The sequence below is a fragment of the Doryrhamphus excisus genome, linkage group LG8 (assembly GCF_037039965.1).
Source record: "Doryrhamphus excisus strain RoL-2023G ecotype Guam linkage group LG8, RoL_Dexc_Guam_v1.1, whole genome shotgun sequence".
Taxonomy (NCBI): domain Eukaryota; kingdom Metazoa; phylum Chordata; class Actinopteri; order Syngnathiformes; family Syngnathidae; genus Doryrhamphus; species Doryrhamphus excisus.
In genome coordinates, this window is record NC_136364.1 from 11,144,636 (window position 1) to 11,163,539 (window position 18,904).

The 18,904-nt window shown below is 40.4% G+C and overlaps 2 protein-coding genes across 7 annotated transcripts in view; one reads left to right on the forward strand and one right to left on the reverse strand.

The window, feature by feature from the left end:
• The window catches only part of gdpd5b (glycerophosphodiester phosphodiesterase domain containing 5b), a 36,062-nt gene extending 26,519 nt beyond the window's left edge, over nucleotides 1-9,543 (reverse strand). Inside the window, exons 1-2 of one of the 5 annotated variants that reach the window (XR_009131382.2) lie at nucleotides 9,459-9,543; nucleotides 8,477-9,310 (exon numbers count right to left, since the gene is read on the reverse strand). The gene's annotated coding sequence lies outside the window, so the exon portion shown is untranslated. Of the gene's footprint in view, nucleotides 1-8,476; nucleotides 9,313-9,458 lie in introns of those variants that run through there. The other 4 variants (XR_009131383.2, XM_078792824.1, XM_078792825.1 and 1 more) reach the window with 4 other exon arrangements.
• Nucleotides 9,544-13,667: 4,124 nt separating this feature from the next.
• On the forward strand, nucleotides 13,668-18,394 carry serpinh1b (serpin peptidase inhibitor, clade H (heat shock protein 47), member 1b). Of its 2 annotated transcripts, XM_058079971.2 has the most exons (8): nucleotides 13,697-13,830; nucleotides 14,109-14,140; nucleotides 14,565-14,696; nucleotides 14,760-14,952; nucleotides 16,002-16,272; nucleotides 16,493-16,591; nucleotides 16,668-16,900; nucleotides 17,740-18,394. In XM_058079971.2, the coding sequence occupies exons 3-8, from the start codon at nucleotides 14,575-14,577 to the stop codon at nucleotides 18,040-18,042; spliced, it is 1,221 nt and encodes a 406-aa protein (XP_057935954.2). In that variant the 5' UTR covers nucleotides 13,697-13,830; nucleotides 14,109-14,140; nucleotides 14,565-14,574; the 3' UTR covers nucleotides 18,043-18,394. The 2 variants fall into 2 exon arrangements, with proteins under 2 accessions (XP_057935955.2, XP_057935954.2); XM_058079972.2 differs by lacking the exon at nucleotides 14,109-14,140 and having other exon boundaries at nucleotides 13,668-13,830.
• Nucleotides 18,395-18,904: the final 510 nt, after the last annotated feature.

Genomic DNA, 18,904 nt, shown 5'->3' on the forward strand with positions numbered 1-18,904 from the left:
TATTCAAAAATATTATTCTTTGGTTTGTTGTGGTTACATCGTTGGTTTCCCTGTTTATACAAAAACTACCATGCAAATGTGTGCTGTGTCATTGTGGTGCAGATTATGATGCAGAGAAAGACATTTATTTATTTTCACTTTATGCCGTTTGAGTCATGATGTTCATCAGGTGTGCCCCAACTACGGCTCGGAACTTGTCCGCGAATCGAAGCCCAGATCCGACTGTGAGAATACCACAGGACATGGCAAAGTATTTTCGGGTACTCTTTCCTTGGACTATAGGATATATAGGACGGACTGTTTTACTGTGACTTTTCATACCGTGGTGTACCCTGACATCAGTAACTGGCTTGATTAGATACTCTATATTGGGTAGTCCAAGTGTAAAAGTAACTATAGGGGTGTTACTTAATATTTAGAGTGCTCTGATAATATTAAAAGCTGAGTTTAGAAGGTCATAAATATCAGATCAGGTCAGGAATTCGACACGATTCCTGTTAGTATACATTCCACTTCTCCATTGACAAATCTGTGACGAATCTTATGATACTCCACAACCCCCCCCCCTCCTGTTAACCTTCCCATGTCCCTGTATTGTTTGATTGTTTCACCTTCTCATCTGTGTTGTAAATATCCACCTTATATGATTATCACAGTTTTAAATACACACTTAATTTTACAAAGCAATCTTACTTCCCTTGTCATGCCCAGTCTGGAAACAGTTAACCACGATAAACGAGGGATTACTGTACGCCTTTTTTAGTTTTCAGCCTGGTGTTGTTTTCTTATTTAATTGTATTTTTAGAATGTGTTTCGGGCCAATAAAAAAAACAAGCTGCTGCCCGAAAATGGCTCCCACACCCCTTAACTTCAGTTAAGTTCAAAGTCAAAACTAATGAATTTTTTTTTTAGACAGTGAGAGTTGTACACTGTCTGGGAGGATAAAACGCCACACAATGTGCTCCAGAAAATCCTTTTTCAGGGAGGAGAGGAGGCCCCAAACTTATTATATTCTCTGAGGGGAGGCTCACTGTGTGCCACCCTTGGAAAGCTCTTGTTCCAAGCCAAATCTCTTACATACTGTATATGTCCTACATAGGCTGACAAAATGGCCGGACAATGTGAACATAAATAACTTTGTCACTTTGTGCGAAAGGTGCAGTAAATCGGTGAAGCTTGCCCAGTGACATCACTTTGGTTGTGACATAACTGTAAGAGATGCTTTGTGATGTAATAAAATGATTTGGTATGCCAAAAATGAACTTCCAGTTCAATGCGTGATGCGGTGAATGATCTCAACAGGTTGTTCAGAGTTTAAATTGAGAGCAAATGAAGTAAAAGAGCTCCATGGCAACTTGGCGGCATCAGAAAGTGACTGTGAGGGAGTTTATTAGTGACACATGAGTGATAAATCCTCATTGCGACAACGAGCTCTGACAGTCATTACATCAGACCTGCTAAGTCTGCCCCGGACTGAAAGGACAGAGCGTCACTTTCATAAGGCATATTACATGTGTTCTGTGTAGTATGGACACTGTATAGCACTCACTTTAGTCTTTAGTCGCAGTCAATTATTTTTACATTGATTGATGCATTATATTCCAACCTGGCCCTCTGCATCACCATCATCATTACAGTTAGAATAGATTTAAACCTAAAGGTATAAGGTTTTTATTTTTAATTTTAAAACCATATTGGTATGTGATTGTATATTTGTTGAGTATATCTTTTGAATGTTAAACTACTGTGTGATGAGTTTAGTGTTCTTTGTAAGATGACACTGTGAGCCAGACTGTTATATTGAGTAATGACCTCCGGAAATTTTCAAAGTGTTGACAAGCTCGTCTTGAGTTTTTTCATAGTTATGATTGGCTCCTGTCAAATAAAGAACTGCCTGGTCCTTCACAGACTCGTGCAAGACACTATTTTATGATGTGGTGCGACGGTTTAAATGTGTACAAATCTGTTGTTTCCCTCTAAATTTAGTATGTGTGGATTATACGCCGGAATTTATGGTCAGCAAAATTTAACACCCCTACCAGCTCATCAGGTCGTAAGTCTTTTCTGTGTAAATGACATCATTCAGAGATGACCAGAATGCAAATGAGTCAATAAGCATCGCAGACAAGAGGGGGTAATGTATTTTCAAAATGTTCTGTTGTGCTCTTGCACACTTTGGTTGGCATGGCTTCGTATGTATGTATGTATAATATAGTGTTTCCTTCAATCAAGTAGACAGCATGGTGTCAACATGGTATCATTGGGAGTGCGTTGAATGTGCTAAGAAGAAGCCAGGTGATTAACACATCATCATGGTGTCTAGAGCGAGTGAATGTTAGCTGGGCCACGGGACGACTCGGGAAAAGCAGTCTCGCCAGCAGATGAATGTGTCCCATAGATCCTCAAGCACGATCATAAATATTTTGTGTTCGATACCGGCCAATCCCGACTAACTGCTGGCATCAATCAACCCGAGTCAAACCGCCATAAAGTGCTTTCACAATGCAGAGTCAGCTGTAAGCCATCCCAAGTGCATCTGTATCAGTTTCAAAACTTTAAGAGCTCCCCTGTCGTGAAAAATTGACTTTTTGATAATGTTCTGATATGTCACAAGAGGAGCACCAAATCATCATGTTATCATCTCCTTGACTTGCTTGCCCAACCGTTCAAAGTTCTGAACTTTTGAAGTTCAGGCTTCACGACACATCTTAAAATGAAGCCTGCATCTCTGCCAACTACCCGACAGTCAGCTACAGATTTGGGAGCTGTACGTTTTCTTCATCAAATGCTAATCTGGCAGGATGTTGCTATTAAAATGTGACTGTACTGTTAGCACTGTAGCTCACATACATATACTGCATTTATTATGTTGGATGAGTGCAAAGTTACGTACGTATGTATAGTATATGTGAAAAGTGCTGAAAACTGAAAGAATAGGGGTTTTCTAAGCTACACAGCTCATAAGCATTAGAGTAACTAAATTATAAAGGCATTCAGAAGACACCTTCAAAGTTGCTGTATTCAACACTGGTCATGGTAACGTTCGCTCACACACACAAGCACCAGACTTGATCATGATACGAACCCAGGTTTGAATTTTCTCACAACTGTCGCAATAATCCCGAACTGTAATACCGACTGTAATACCCGTCAAACTAAAACTCAAGTCTGAACCCCTGACTCCACTCTGCTTCCCGAGGTGACACATTTACACCAACTTAGATGAGCATGAGTGCTTATTTTCTGTTATTATGTCTACTATATTGGGTAATATGAGTGTAAAGGTGACTATAGGGGTGTTATTTCATGTCTAAAGGGCTCTAATAATGTTAAAACAGTATTTAGAGCAGGAGTGACGGGGGGCCAGACTATATATTTTACATTTAACAGTCCACCTGGAATTATTGTATCTGCAAAAGTGTCATGCAACCTGCAGTATGTGCTTGTGTCCCTTTTTGCACTTTGTAAACAGCAGACCACATCAAATAACCAAATTGATAAAAAAAAAATAGCTACCTAAAGGTTGGCTCAAGCCATGATGCCAGGTTGTATGTTAAGTTTAAATGGAATACTTTGCAAAGAATGGGCAAGCCGGATGTATCCCCCGGGCCGTAGTTTGCCCACCCCTGATTTAGAGGATCGAAAACAGGTTTTCTATGCTCCAACTATGACAGTATTCAATTTCTACATATTCACTCATCAAAGGCATGTCTGGAACCAATTAACCGCAACAAACAAAGAATTACTGTAGTCACAGTCACATATTGTCAGAAAAAAATCTTCCACAAAAATGGTTGCAGGTGCTGCAGGTAAGAACATGTCAAGAGGAGCTAAGCGCAGACATTGCATTCAAGTGAATCATTTCCCAAAGGACGCAAGGTTACGTGAGGTGACACAAGTGCTCGGTCAGCATTTATTAGCACTGGTCCTCTGAGATCTTGCCCCGTTGTACCACAAATCTCAATGAATAACATCCCTGTGTCTTCTCATAGTGATGAGAGGATGAGAAATGAGCCAAGCAACAATTTAAAAAGCCAACCAGCAGCCTGATATAACAGAATTAGTACTGAGGAGGGGGATGAAAGCAAACCACAACATCATGATTGTATGAAAACTCATCATTCTAAAAATATAGGCCACAGATTACCCACGAAACAATTAATTTAGTCATAACCCATTAAGCTCCACCACAGAGGAAAAAGCTTTATTAATTTCCACCACAAAAAGCCACCAACCATCCGTGGAAGTAGAAGAGTTGTAAGTGGGTGGGAGACGTGCAAAGATATCACTCTCATTTTTCCATCTTGGGATAAAAATAGTCTCTCCACCGTACAGGATGAAGCCTCCTCCTCCTCTTCCATTGGCTAGAGGAAGTTCTGGTTTCAGGGCAGCATTGATTTAATGGTAGAGTGGATGCTTCATGGGCAGCGCTTGACAAGGCAATGCAAACGGGCTACTTTACACGCACACAGCGTGAGAAGAAGTTGTGTATGTACACATAAAAGCGGCTACTGTATAATCATCAGCTAGTATTATTCGGGCCTTATATGAAGACGTTTTCATTTGGACAGCTGCTGTCGTCTGGATTTGACGTGCCCTCCACTGCTGATTATCAAAGCCTAATAAAGGCATATCAACCTGTTCCAGCTATGCACACACGTACCTCTGTGTGTTCATGAAAGCTTACGTAATGATAGAAATGGCTCTGTATTGTTTTGATGAATAAATGCATACCTTAAAACATGCGGCATTGCGGCTGTAAATGTGTAAAAGTCAAGTCAACACGTGTTCTGAGATTAATCTGTCTTTTCATATAGGATTGAAGAGTGAGGAAAAAAATCACCGAGTTGTCTTGGTTGGAATAGAAATTGTGCATTTGCACAGCTGTCAAAACAGCATATTGTGGTGACTAAAAACACTTACTATTTTTATTTCTTTTTTTGGTTTTTGGAATGGGGCCACACACGTCAGGGGATCGTGGGTTCGTATCGTCCTATGTGTGTGTTCTCTCAGAGTACTTCCATTTTTCTCCCATATTCCAAAAATATATATGCTATGTTAATTAGAGACTCTAAATTGTGAATAACTGTTTGCTTATATGTGTTCTGCGATTGGCTGGCGACCAGTCCAAGATGTGCCCCCGTGAGGTTACAACTCCTTACCCTTACTCTGTGACTTATCAGGAGGAGGGTGTATAAAACAATAATAAGATCACTGCGCTGCTTAGTTCTTACTGTCGCTTTCATAGGTTGAAGACGTTCTAACACCTTGAAAGAGCTTTATCCTGAATGACGGTCATGAGCGTGGAATGTTTAACACCAAAAGCGATGCCAATATCGGTGGGCGCTTCTCCTCTTATTTTCACTCCCGTGGTGATGCTGAATCTAGTTCTCGAGCAAGTCCGGTGCGTACGGACCACGCTAATCCCCATTCAACATCGAAACAGAAGCAAAACATGGAGGATACATTATCCCACCTTCAGTGTTCTCAACAGACAATGCTGTAGAAATGAAACTTGGATATACTTTAGAGTAGTCTGTGTCCAGCTTGGATATACTAAGTATAAATTTACCATTCACTGATAACGAGTCAACACACAGCCATTAGGGTCAAAATAGCCCTCGACACAAGTGCTGCCTGGCAACTGGGGAGCTGCGGTTCAGTTTAGGGAAACATGAATTCCGGTATGTGCGGTTTTCCAAAATGACAATTGAGCCTTGCTGAGGAAGCTGAAGGTAAAGTTGATGGTGATGGGCTCCTCCAATCCTCAACCCAATTAAGCTATTCAATCAATCATGGCTGTGTGTTCAGCCATTTCCAGTATATCTATAGTATCGTCGCTTGAGGAAAAAAAGCCACAAAAGCCAAAACTCTAACAGGGCAAAAGCTACAAAGGTGTTTAAGCAGCTATAATTTAACAAGAAGGGCAGAAAAGTGTTATTCTCTACCTGTTAACCTGTTGGGTAGGGGGGGTTGACAAAGCCTATTTGTGGTGTTGACAGCGGGGAACTGCAGAGCTGATACTGCAGCTTGGAGAGCAAACAGCTGACAAAGACATCCACGGCATGCACAGACACGATGGTAGACCATTGTTGTTAGACACCTGACTATTTCATGACAATGCGGTGGGGGGGGGGGGGGGTAAAAACAAAAAAGGAGAAGTGGGTGGTCTGGTATGTTACATGAAGACACCACCATGGGTGATCAGAATGGAGACTCTTAACCCACCGTTTGCACGTTGATGTGACATCACCTAGCATGCTATGTGGAGCACAAGCAACATCTAAATCTGTTAAAAATCGGGACTACAGCATATTAAACCATTTTCACCGTATTATGTCATTCCGTAAAAACAAACACCCAAACAATATTAGAGGTGAGAAACACTATTAAATTTGATCTCCCGAGATGATTTTGTCCTGTATAAATTATAAATACCATCTATAAAATGAATTTACTTAATATTTTGGGTGTTTAAAACAGATGAATTGGATCTATATGATTTACTATGGGAAAAATTGTCTCGGTTTTCGTACATTTTGGATTTTTTGGGAAAAATGTATAACAAAAACAGAGTTGCATTGTAAATAAATTATGTGTTTATAATCCGCATTTTGAGACAAATAATAATTTGTAGTAAAATGACTTTGGTATTAAACATAAATATTCATTCATTCATTTTCTACCGCTTATACTCACGAGGGTCGCGGGGGTGCTGGAGCCTATCCCAGCTGTCTTCGGTCGAGAGGCGGGGTACACCCTGGACTGGTCACCAGCCAATCACAGGGCACATATAGACAAACAACCATTCACACTCACATTCATACCTATGGACAATTTGGAATTAACCTAGCATGTTTTTGGAATGTGGGAGGAAACCGGAGTACCCGGAGAAAACCCACACATACACAGGGAGTAAACATAAATATATGAGGTTAATTAATAAAGGTTAATTTCCTTTGTGATGTTTCTGAACAACTCATAAAGGATTTACTTTCATATAGATAAATGCCTGTTCATTTAAAAAACATTTGAGACAATGCTGATACCATTCCCAATATTGCTACAAGGAGTATTAAATGGTGGAAATATTCGCTCGCGAGAAAGAAAAGCAGGTTGTTTAGCATTAAAAGGAGGTATTGTTGCCATTTTCCACAAGGGAAGCTCAGGCACAGACAAAAACACCAGCTCTCAGTTAAGAGCGAACACTCTGAAGCCGGCTCAGGTTGCAATCTTGCATGGGCTGGGCAAAAGCCGCCAGGAATTAAGGGCAATTAGAATTGAAAATGTTACCTGCTCAAAAAAGTAGAAAATTGGATGGTCGTCTTACAGCCATGCCGACAAAAAAGGCTTATTCTTTGTTTGAGTTTCACATGCAACATTTCACTAATAAAACCATTCGTTGCATGCTCGAGTCTCTTTTTCTTGACATTCCATGACGTGACCAAAAACAACAAAACAGCTCTGTTCCCCGCTTCAAAGTCTCTATAAATGTATCAGCATTGGGTAAAACTGCTGTGACGTAAAAGTACATACTGTCTGCATTTTAGTCCTCCGCGTTAATCGCTCATTTAATGCGTATTTAATGTTTTCCAGGCGCACTTTAATAGCTGTAACAACACATAACCCAGAGTAATCGAACAGTGAGCGCATTCAGACAAATGCCAGATCTTTGTGGCAGGTCATTCTAACCCTAACCCGGTAAAAGACACGGAATATGACTGTATGTTTGTGTTTTAGTGCCAGTCAGGGTTGGACATGACCTCACTGCTTCGGGGCAGCCAATAATAACAATAGGGATTATATTTTTGGGGGTTTTGTTTTTTAAGTTAAATTCCATGAGCACATACAGCAATCACAGTTGCGCATACATAAACTATCAAAAGCCAGCCAGCACATCCCTCACATTTCAGCAGCCATCTTATTATATCTTCTCAAGGACAAATACAATACAAAATACATTTGTATACACTTTAAAGTAGTCAGTGTACAGCTTGCATAGCAGAATAAATTTAGTATGAACTGAAAATGATTCAATACACTGCCATTATGGCTAAATAACAGTGAACATCAACCAACATTTTTGCATCACCCAGCATGCAATTCACCATCGCTACCTACATAGGTTGTTACTGAAATGTTAACAATGGTACTCACTTGTGATGGTACCTATTCAGACAATAATCGCTGTGTTGAGTCCTTTTCAGCGGCTCACTGACTGCACACTGACTACTCTAAAGTACATGGTTCCATTTCTGTTGAATTGCATCACATTATAACTGTATCAAGTTAGGTCTTGGTTGTCAAGGTGATGTGTGAACATAATCTAATATACTGGTAATATCACAGAGCAACATAATAAAGATTTATTTGTGTAATAAAATGAGTTGTATAAATGTTTAGCACGTGAGTTTTGTTTTTAAATGCCTTTACATCCGGGTCCTGCCATGACAGTGTAGTTAACAACAGTACTCACCTGTCTGCGGGGTACTCGAGATTTTCTTCCAGATAAAAGTGGAATTTTACGTCTTTTTTCCAGTCTCTTGGCTATGAAAACGTGAGAAGTGTAACCGATAAATGCTGACAAAGTAAATAAATGCTGACAAAGTCAAAAGTTCAACAGCGAAAAAAAAGGCAAACGCACGAGAAGGAACGTTATCTTTGTCTATTTTAAGCTACATGAGCTAATTTCCCCCCCTTTCAGTCGCTTCTGTCAGTGGGTATCTCCTTCGTCCTCCTCGGTGAAAGTCGTCTACCCGGCATTATAATTCAAAGCACTGGAAAAGGCAGGAGGAGTGTCGCTGCTTTTTATCTGCTGCTCTCCTGTAACAGCCTCAGGGAGACCTTCACCAAGCTGACTTTACACCCGGCCGGCATGCGCATTCAGGGAGCATGGGATTCTCCGCAACTAACTTTATATTAAGCAATATTTATCGGCTATGCCACTTTTTATAGCGATATACTGTATATTCGTGGGGTGTCATAATCCTTCACACGTGCGATTTAACTCAACTCAACATGTATTATGCTCTGTATTTGTACGTCACGTGAGTTTGTTTTCAGATAATCCGAGGGTACCTGAATGCAGCATACGTTCAAGTCATTCACAGGCTAAGAGCCAAAGGAGCCATGCTGTCTGTTTACTGTAGGTTTCTCAAATCAAACTGTGTTGACATTGAGAGATAAGCACATATGAAAGGTCATGAACACCCATGAGTTATGTGTTTTGCCTACGGATTAAAATCAGGACTATAAAGCGCCTTGCCTCTCTCTTCGTGGTCATGATGTTTTATGATGGGATGTATTTGATCTGTAAAACACAATTTTGCCCAGTTTAATCACCCAATAATGACTCTTTTTGACACAGCAATGCATCTTAGATAAATGATAGCATCCTATTGTATTTTGCATTGGCAAGTGGAGAAGCTAGGAATATTTCCTGTTTATCTGCATCTCACCTGGGCTTACCACCTCATCTCTCCGCAGGTGGAAGATTACTCAGCAGTTCCAGCTGCTAAGATTTGATTGAACTTCAAAATGCCAGCATCCGCTTGCAGGATGGGCTGAGTGGCTGTAGCGGGGGTCTCCTCCGTAGGTGACGATGGGGGTTTGGGGGTGAGAGGATGTCAATACAGGAGCCATCATTTATTTCCAAATGAATATAACTGTCTCCCTTTTGGCGTCGACTGTAAATTAAAGTAGTTAAAACAGCAGCAGAATAATACAGTTGCCTCTGCTGTGATTTATTTGCATACTTTTACCGCCATCTAGTGGTTGTTTATCCACAGTGCAATGCAACCGAGTTGTCCTGTGAGTTCTGCCACCTAGCGGCCAAATTGTAATGTGGCATGGACATTATGTAGTCACCAATTTCATACTATGAATACAAAGATAGGAAAAGGAAGTCATTTTGCACTACAGTATTCATGTTTATTTACTCAACTGCAGAGAGTACGTGGCATCTAATAGTGGTGAAGCTACTCATGCTTCTTAAGAATCGGGATACTTGCTAAGTTTGGGAACAACGAGACTATATTATGAGGATCTACAGTATCTTACAGTCAATCTGGGAATTATGTTAGAGGTTGTCCCATCAGGAAATATAAACAGGAAGTCCACTCCCGCCCCCAACAGTTAATAACACAGATGGTATGAAAGGACGCATCCCAACAAGGTTCAGCTTCTTCAGTGTCAGGAAATGAAGAATATTTTTTACAAGGGTGCATATTAAAGGAAATAATATGTAAACATCGCCAACGTGGTTCTGGTTCTGTAACATAGGCTCCTCCCTCCCAGGCTTTCATATCACATTCAGATGGAACCTTCCAAAATAACCTTGAAAGACTTTACTTTTCAGACTTTTCCCCTCATGTCCTCGTGCAGTTCCTACCCTTCCTGTTCCCTCCGGTCTTTTACTGCCCTCCTATTGGACCACAAAAAGCACATGATGTGAATTAGGTCATCTGACCTGACCAGACTTGTTTGACCCAGAGATCGGGCTTCTAGATGAGGAATTTCCGTGCAAAATGTGTGTGGCTCTCAGGCAGGATGACCAACAACCCCTGGGGGTTGGGGGTTGGGGTAGGTTGATGGTGGTGGGGGTCTTGACAAGCCCGGGTCAGGATTGCCAATGTTTGCAACCACTCACATTTCAGAAAGTAAACTTGGATATACTTCATATGAGTGTACTGCTTGTACAACAGTAGATTTACTGTCCTCTGAATATAGGTCACACACGGCCAGACACTTTTGTTTGAAACACAAGTGAGTCCACCTCAGGTAGTAGCCCCAGACCACCACCATGCTTGACTAATGGCAAGGTTAGTTACTCGGAGCTTTTAAGAACCTGAAGCAGGCAAAACGTGGCGAGTCTCCACCAGTCGGCACGTCAGAGCAATTATCTCCGTGCAGGCATGAGGAGATTAAACAAATTCCTTCCTAATAGCAATAGACTGCAGTTACTTCACTCAGTTGGTGGTGTACTATTAAATCGAGGTGTCCAAAGTGTGGTGTCAAGACCATTCGTGGCCCACTGCTTTTTTTTTATCGGCCCATATTACATTCTAAAAATTCTAGTAATTCTACATATAAATAAAAAATAGTAATTTTACACACCTGAAGTCAAAATATTAAGAGGAATTAAAGTTGGAATATGAGGAAAGAATAACATCATTTTGGTGAATAAAAGGGAAAATTAGGTTGAGGAAAAAGTTACAATGTTACAAGAATAAAGTCAAAGTATTATTCTTGCAAGAAGAAAAGTGAAATTTAAAGAAAAACAGAATGGAAAAAACGGCTATCATTTTGTGAGAATAAAGTCAAACTATTAAGAGACGTTCTAAAAATTCTAGTAATTCTACATATAAATCAAAAATAGTAATTTTACACGACTGAAGTCAAAATATTAAGAGGAAATAAAGTTGTAATATGATAAAAAAATAACATAATTTTGGTGAATAAAAGGGAAAATTAGGTGGAGGAAAAAGTTACAATGTTACAAGAATAAAGTCAAAATATTATGCTTAAAACAAGAAGATTTACAAGAAGAAAAGTGAGAAAATGAGAAGGGCAAAATAAAAATAAAAAAACAGCTGTCATTTTGTGAGAATAAAGTCAAACTATTAAGAGACATTCTAATAATTCTACATATAAATCAAAAATAGTAATTTTACATGACTGAAGTCAAAATATTAAGAGGAAATAAAGTTGTAATCTAAACATAAAAAGTAAAGTTGCAAATATGAGGAAAAAAATAACATAATTTTTGTGAATAAAAAGAAAAATAGGGAAAATTATGTTGAAGAAAAAGTGACAATGTTACAAGAATAAAGTCAAAATATTATTCTTAAAAGAAGAAGATTTACCTTTTTAAAGAAAAAGAGAAGGGCAAAAAAAATAAAAAAATAATTTTGTGAGAATAAAGTCAAACTATTAAGAGACAAAAGTTGTCTTCTAATTCTAACGTAACTCGTAGTGTTGTGATTTTAGTCGTATAAATTTGAAATATTAAAGAAATAATAATATTATATGAAACAAAACTCAATAAAGTTGTAATTTGGGGAAAGTTATATTATTTTGGGAATAAAGTCTAAATATTACGAGAATAAAATTGTACAATTACAAAAAGAAAATATGATGATTATTTAAGAAGAAAATTTAATTTAGAAAACAAAAAAGAAAGTTGAAATATTTGGAAAATGTAAAAAAAAAAAGAAAATGAATAAAAGAGCAAAGGCCAGAGTTTGTACCAGTAGGTGGCCCTCGGTGGTTGAAGTTTGGACACCCCCCCGTATTTAAATATGTTGGACATTGATGGCGTAGCTTAATCAATAACACAGTTGAAAGCATGAAACTTCACAGCCATGTCCTGTCTTTCCCCTTTACACACACAGACTCCACCCCACATCTGACGAGCCCCTTTGTCCCTTCATTTAGTGTCAGGGTTCTTTTATACAGAAAAAGTGTTAAAATGCCGGCTTTCCATGATAGTGTCCTCATACTACTTTTTGCATAGCTCGAGGCCTCATTGAGGAGATAAAAAGCAGTTTACGACAGTCATCCCCCGTCTTCCTGCCTCCCGGCAACCAGCTGTGTCGGACAGACGTGGCACTGGTGGGGGTGTTGAGTTGCTGTGGGGGGAAGGGCCTTTTAAACCAAGTCATTTTTACACTGCTAGTCCATTCTGTTTAAAGCGTAGCATTGAAGCTAGGATGGTTAGGACGGTAACCAGGGGTGTCATTAGGCCTATTTTAGGGGAAGGGGGGTTTCAGCCCCCTAAAAATGTTCTTAAGCCCCCCTACAATTTGAGATTTTGTATTGATTTTTTTTAAATCTCTGACAAATTTCATATAATAGGGCAAAAACAAGCTAATAAGAAAGCCAATAAGCTAGTACTAGCTAATACTAGCCTACTACTACTAGTCACGTCTTGACATGACCAGAAATCTGACCCAGTGGCATCATTAGGCCTATTTATTAAATAAAATGTTCTTCAGCCCCCCTAAATAATTTGATATTTTTTATTGATTTTTTTTCATTTTTTATTGATTTTTTTTTACAAAAAAAATCTCTGACAAATTTCACATAATAGGGCAAAAGCAGGCTAATAAGCAAGCCAATAAGCAGGCTAATACTATCCTATTACTACTGCTAGTAGTCGTAGTAATAATCATAATAAGAAGAATGATGATAGTAATAATAATAGGCTAATTAATAATATAATAATGATTATTTAATTATTATAAATTAATAATGAGTATCTCGACTAAATCTGTCCAAAAGTGGGAATATATATCCCGGTTCTTGTTCGTTTTTTTTTTTTTTTAATTTTTATGTCTACTACATTCATTCATATCCTGTGCATCTCCAGGGGGGCTAAGGCCCCCCCCAACCGTCCTCAGAACCTACTGACGCCCCTGATGATAACGTTGTAAAATAAATATCTGTGTGCACAACAGTCATGAAGTTGATGAAACAAAATTAGAAATTGAGTCAGAAAAGTTGCATTGCTTCTGGAAAGTATTTCAACACAATACTGATCCAGAGTCAGCTCATGTGCAGCACAGATGGCAAAGTTGGGGGAAAAAACCCTCCCAAAGCTGAACCCAGACCAGTGGCTACAGAAGCAAACATCCCTCCCTCTCTGTCTGTGTGCGTATTCCGAAGGGGGACGTCCCAGATCCCACCTTCCTGGGAAAAGCCATTTGAATATCAAATTCCCACTTCTAGAAAGTTCTTTTGAGCGGGTATAAAGACCAGGAGAGAAGAAGCTTTTGCAGCTCAACTACCTCCAGGACGCCAAAGAGGAGACACTCTGCAAATCTGTGCAAGGTAAGAATCGGAAGATAAGACTTAGTGGGATGGAATGCAGGAAAGGCTTGAATAGTGGGGGCTTTGTTGGACTCATTTAAAGGCACGGTAGTCTCTTTTCCCCTCCGTTTGAAAATGATTCTGAAATGCCTGAAATGACTATTCTATGCTTTAATAGCTTGAATCCATCACTCTACTGGAAACTTTATTTTCTTCCAAGGACAAAAAATCGCATGAAGAGATGACGTGTTTCACTGCCTCCTCTATGCGGATTACTGCATACACCTCTTGTCTTTCAGAATGAAAATCACAGACATCAAAAGATCTCAAGGTATATGTATAAAATGGATGTGGAAAAAGTTAAATGCCAAGTTATTTCTGCAGTGTCAAAGCGAGAGATGCAGCTCACACACAGTGGAAAGAGGATGAGAAAAATAGCAATTTCCCATAAATAAAACGCAGCGTTGATTTATTTCAGAAGATTTCCAACGCACATTTGCAACATTGCATCATGTATAAGAGAAGAAAAGAAACAGGTGTCAAATTACATCCGGGGGGCAGAGTAGGCCGCAGCTGCAGCTCAGCCCCAGACGCTGCTGACGTGGCGAGCAACATGTCGGCCTGAAGAAAGCCCTCCTCCTTGCAGACATAGTTTAGCGGTTCCCGCACTAGGATAGTCCCGCATTGCAAACATGAATGCATTTTGTGAAAGCAGGCCAATAAAAAGGGGGAGCTGTTGCTTGTTTTTGTTGCAGGACAAACAGGATGTGGCTGAAAAACGTGGTCGCTGCTCTTTGCCTGATGGCTCTACTGACCTCCGCAGAGGACAAGAAACTGAGCATCCACGCGTCCACACTGGCCGACAATAGCGCCAACCTGGCTTTTAGGTCGGTCGACATGTTATAATCGTTTTTTTTTCTGTGACTGAACAATCACTCTCCCGATTCCAGCCTCTACCACAACATGGCCAAGGCCAAAGACATGGAGAACATCCTCATCTCGCCCCTGGTGGTGGCGTCTTCGCTCGGGATGGTGGCGCTCGGGGGGAAAGCGTCCACCGCCTCGCAGGTCAAGACGCTGCTACACGCCGACAAACTCAAAGACGAGCATCTGCACGCCGGTCTCTCCGAGCTGCTCTCACAGGTACAAACACGCTCCAAAACCACGATGCTGAACATTTGTCAAAACGTCCCAAAAAAAGTGTTATTAAACCCCATAAGGCTGCACGGCGGTCGAATGGTTAGCGCACAGACCTCACATCTAGGAGACCCGAGTTCAATTCCACCGTCGGCCATGCATGTTCTCCCCCCATGCATGCGTGGGTTTTCTCCGGGTACTCCGGTTTCCTCCCACATTCCAAAAACATGCTAGGTTAATTGGCGACTCCAAATTGCCCATAGGTATGAATGTGAGTGTGAATGGTTGTTTGTCTATATGTGCCCTGTGATTGGCTGGCCACCACTCCAGGGTGTACCCCGCCTCTCACCTGGAAAAAATTGGATTAAAAAAAACATGGCCGCCATCAAGCAAAATGTACAGGACCTAGCATAAATATTGTCAATAAGTCATGGACCAATTCTCCAATCATAGTCAATTGGTTCCAAACCTAACTGGGACAAGTTTCAATTTCAAGAAAATGGGTTGAAATGGGTACATTTGTTCACTTCCTGCTTTCCTAATATATATATATATATATATAATATAGTTCGTTTTTTTTTACTTTATTTTATTTATTTTTTTTATTTTAATTTTTGGCCACGTACCAAAGTACGAGGTGATATGACCATGCAATGACATAATGGGTACCATAGTAAGTGTCAATATAGTGATATATATAGCACATCATGACTGGTTCAAGACTCTTCATCCTTGTATTTAGCAAACATCAACTGCTTTGGTGCTTGTGTGTCTCGCCAAACATTACAGGCACATTACTGCCACCGAGTGACCGGTGCAGATTACATTTTGGATAATCATGCTATGCTACCTTATGGGAACTGTTTTCCGCACCAGTGCACAAACCAATGTCTGTAACAACGTGGTTGAATGACTTTAGGCAGGGGTGTCCAAAGTGCGGCACAAGGGCCCATTTGACTCATTTTAAACATTAATTGTCCCCTGCTCAAAGTGTCAATCTTTCTATCGATTAAAATCTTGCCCGGTGGCTCAACTTTCTCTTTGCCACTTCGTAGGCGAGCGACGCCAAAACGCGCAACACCACCTGGAAGATCAACAACCGCCTGTACGGGCCCAGCTCGGTCGCCTTCGCCGACAACTTTGTGAAGACCAGCAAGAAGCACTACAACTACGACCACTCCAAGATCAACTTTCGGGACAAGAAGAGCGCCGTCAACTCCATCAACGAGTGGGCGGCCAAGTCCACCGACGGAAAGCTGCCCGAGATCACCAAGGACGTGAAGAACGCTGATGGCGCTGTGATCGTCAACGCCATGTTCTTCAAGCGTAAGTCGAAAGAGGCACTGTAGTGTTTTTGGTGGCCCACGACATATTCTAATAATACTGTCATGAGTGTTATTAAGGTTAAGATTGTTACATGCAAATTCATGCTGGAGGGGTCATGGATTCTGTGCGCTGTTACAAGCAGATCTGGAAGTAGAAGCCTTCCAGGCTTTTCTTGGTGACAACTACATGAATTTAAAATGACTTGTGTTACCTCCGAAAGCGCACTGGGATCAGAAGTTCCACGAGCAGATGGTGGACAACCGCGGCTTCCTGGTTTCCCGCTCCTTCACCGTCGGCATTCCCATGATGCACCGCACAGGTAGGTGTCATCTCATCCTATTTTGCCGTTTCATTTTAAAGACGAGACATCTGATCCACTCCGCCTTCTCTGCCAGGAATGTACAACTTCTACGAGGACAAAGAGAACAGTCTCTTCGTGCTGGACATGCCTCTGGGCAAGAAGCAGGCCTCCATGATCCTCATCATGCCGTACCACCTGGAGCCCCTGGAGCGCCTGGAAAAGCTGCTGACCAGGAAGCAGGTGGACGCTTGGCTCAGCAAGATGGAGAACAGGGCCGTGGCCATCTCGCTGCCCAAGATCTCTTTGGAAGTCAGCCACAACCTGCAGGTGAGGCTGGGGTCGGGGGGGTCATCAACGCGAAATAAGAAATGATGTTGCGGGTCTGTAAAAAGCTGCATAGTTTTGTTATTATGCAACATTATGGTTATGAAATTCTAATAAATGAATGGTCTAATTCAGGGGTTCCCAAACTTTACCAACTCAGGGCCCACTTGAAAATCTAAAAAATGTCCGCGGCCCACCTTTGTCCTATAAACAGTACATAGACAAAATAAATAAATAATAATAATAATAATAATAACAACAACAACAACAACAATAATATATGGACCGCGACCCCCTGGTGGGCCATGAAAGGTCATTAAAAATGTGATTCCTTTTTGCTAATATAATTTTTTATATATAATTTACATATTATACATATAATATATTATATATATATTATTATATATAAAATAACAACAATAATATATATATTATTATATGTAATATATATGGGCCATGGCCCCCCATGAGAGGTCATTAAAATGTGATTCATTTGTGCAAATATTATTTTTTATATATAATAGTATATATATAATATATAAAATAATAATAATAATGTATTAATATATAATAATAATATATAATTGAGCAGTTGACATTATTTTTATTCAAAATAATACATAATATATATAATTATTTTTCGTATATATAATATATATATATTATTATGTATAAAAAATAATATTTGCAAAAATGAATCACATTTTTAATGACCTCCCATGGCCCATCGGCAGTACCACCACAGCCCACCAAGTGGCCGCGGCCCACACTTTGGGAATCACTGGTCTAATGAAATAGTTTCAACTCCCATTTATCATCCCTATTTCTCCCCTCCATTGCAGAAACATCTGGCAGAGCTCGGCCTGACCGAGGCGGTGGACAAAGCCAAGGCCGACCTGTCCAACATTTCCGGCAAGAAGGACCTGTACCTCTCCAACGTCTTCCACGCCTCCGCCTTGGAGCTCAACACCGAAGGCAACCCGTTTGACACCAGTGTCTTTGGCACAGACCAGCTGAAGGACCCCAAGCTTTTCTACGTGGATCACCCTTTCATTTTCCTGGTGAAGGACAACATGACCAACTCCATCCTGTACCTCGGCAGAGTGGTTCGACCCAAGGGGGACAAGATGCGCGACGAGCTATAATGTTGAGTTTTATTTGTCACACTATGTCAAAAAACTGCGTGTGTGTTTTTGTTCGGCGTTACCTCAGGAACACATTCCCTAAAGGCAGACTGTGGACCGAATACTTGGATTGAATACTCAAATATGAGCAGCAAGCAGACAACATGCTTATATTAAGTATGACATTCCAATTTCTTAATGCCGGTATCGGTCAGGCTACGTCCACTTGGTGCTTGCTTCTTGCATTATCTTTAATGTTTAAAGACAAACAGATCTCTGCACAAGCTTGTTTTGACTTCTAAATCCACTCCTTCACATGCCTTGTATTTGTCTTTCTGCCTGCACTGAATTCTACTAGCTTAAACTTGCAGAATTTTTTTTTTCATTGATGTTGACCCATTTGTCCACTAAAATGCTGTTGGAATTGTGCGATTACGAACAAAAATGCATTTTTTCAATAAAAAGTAAAAAAAAACAGACATAAGGATGACAATCTTTCCAGTCAGCTGGAGATGAAAGGGTGTTCCCATGTTTGGGATGAGACCAGCAGGGCTTATCTGCCGCAGTCAACAATCCAAAGAATGTCAGGCTTGACTTGCTAAAGCTCAGCTAGACTAAATAAAGGTTTTTGTTGGGTTAAACCACACAACGGAGTCTAGCAGGGAACTGGCACTGGGGAGTCTGTACTTCCTCTTTTAGGACTGAAAGTGTAGATTCTAATTTGCAACATGAGCACCCCCTTGTGGCAGAAATCTGACTCAGTATGGCTATGGTTTCAAGCATATTAATTCCACAGTAAATGAAAGAGGAACCACTATCTGTTTAAAGGTTTGTTTAACATTTAAGTGTCCCTGAATGCAGCGCCAACTTGTGTCCCAGGAGT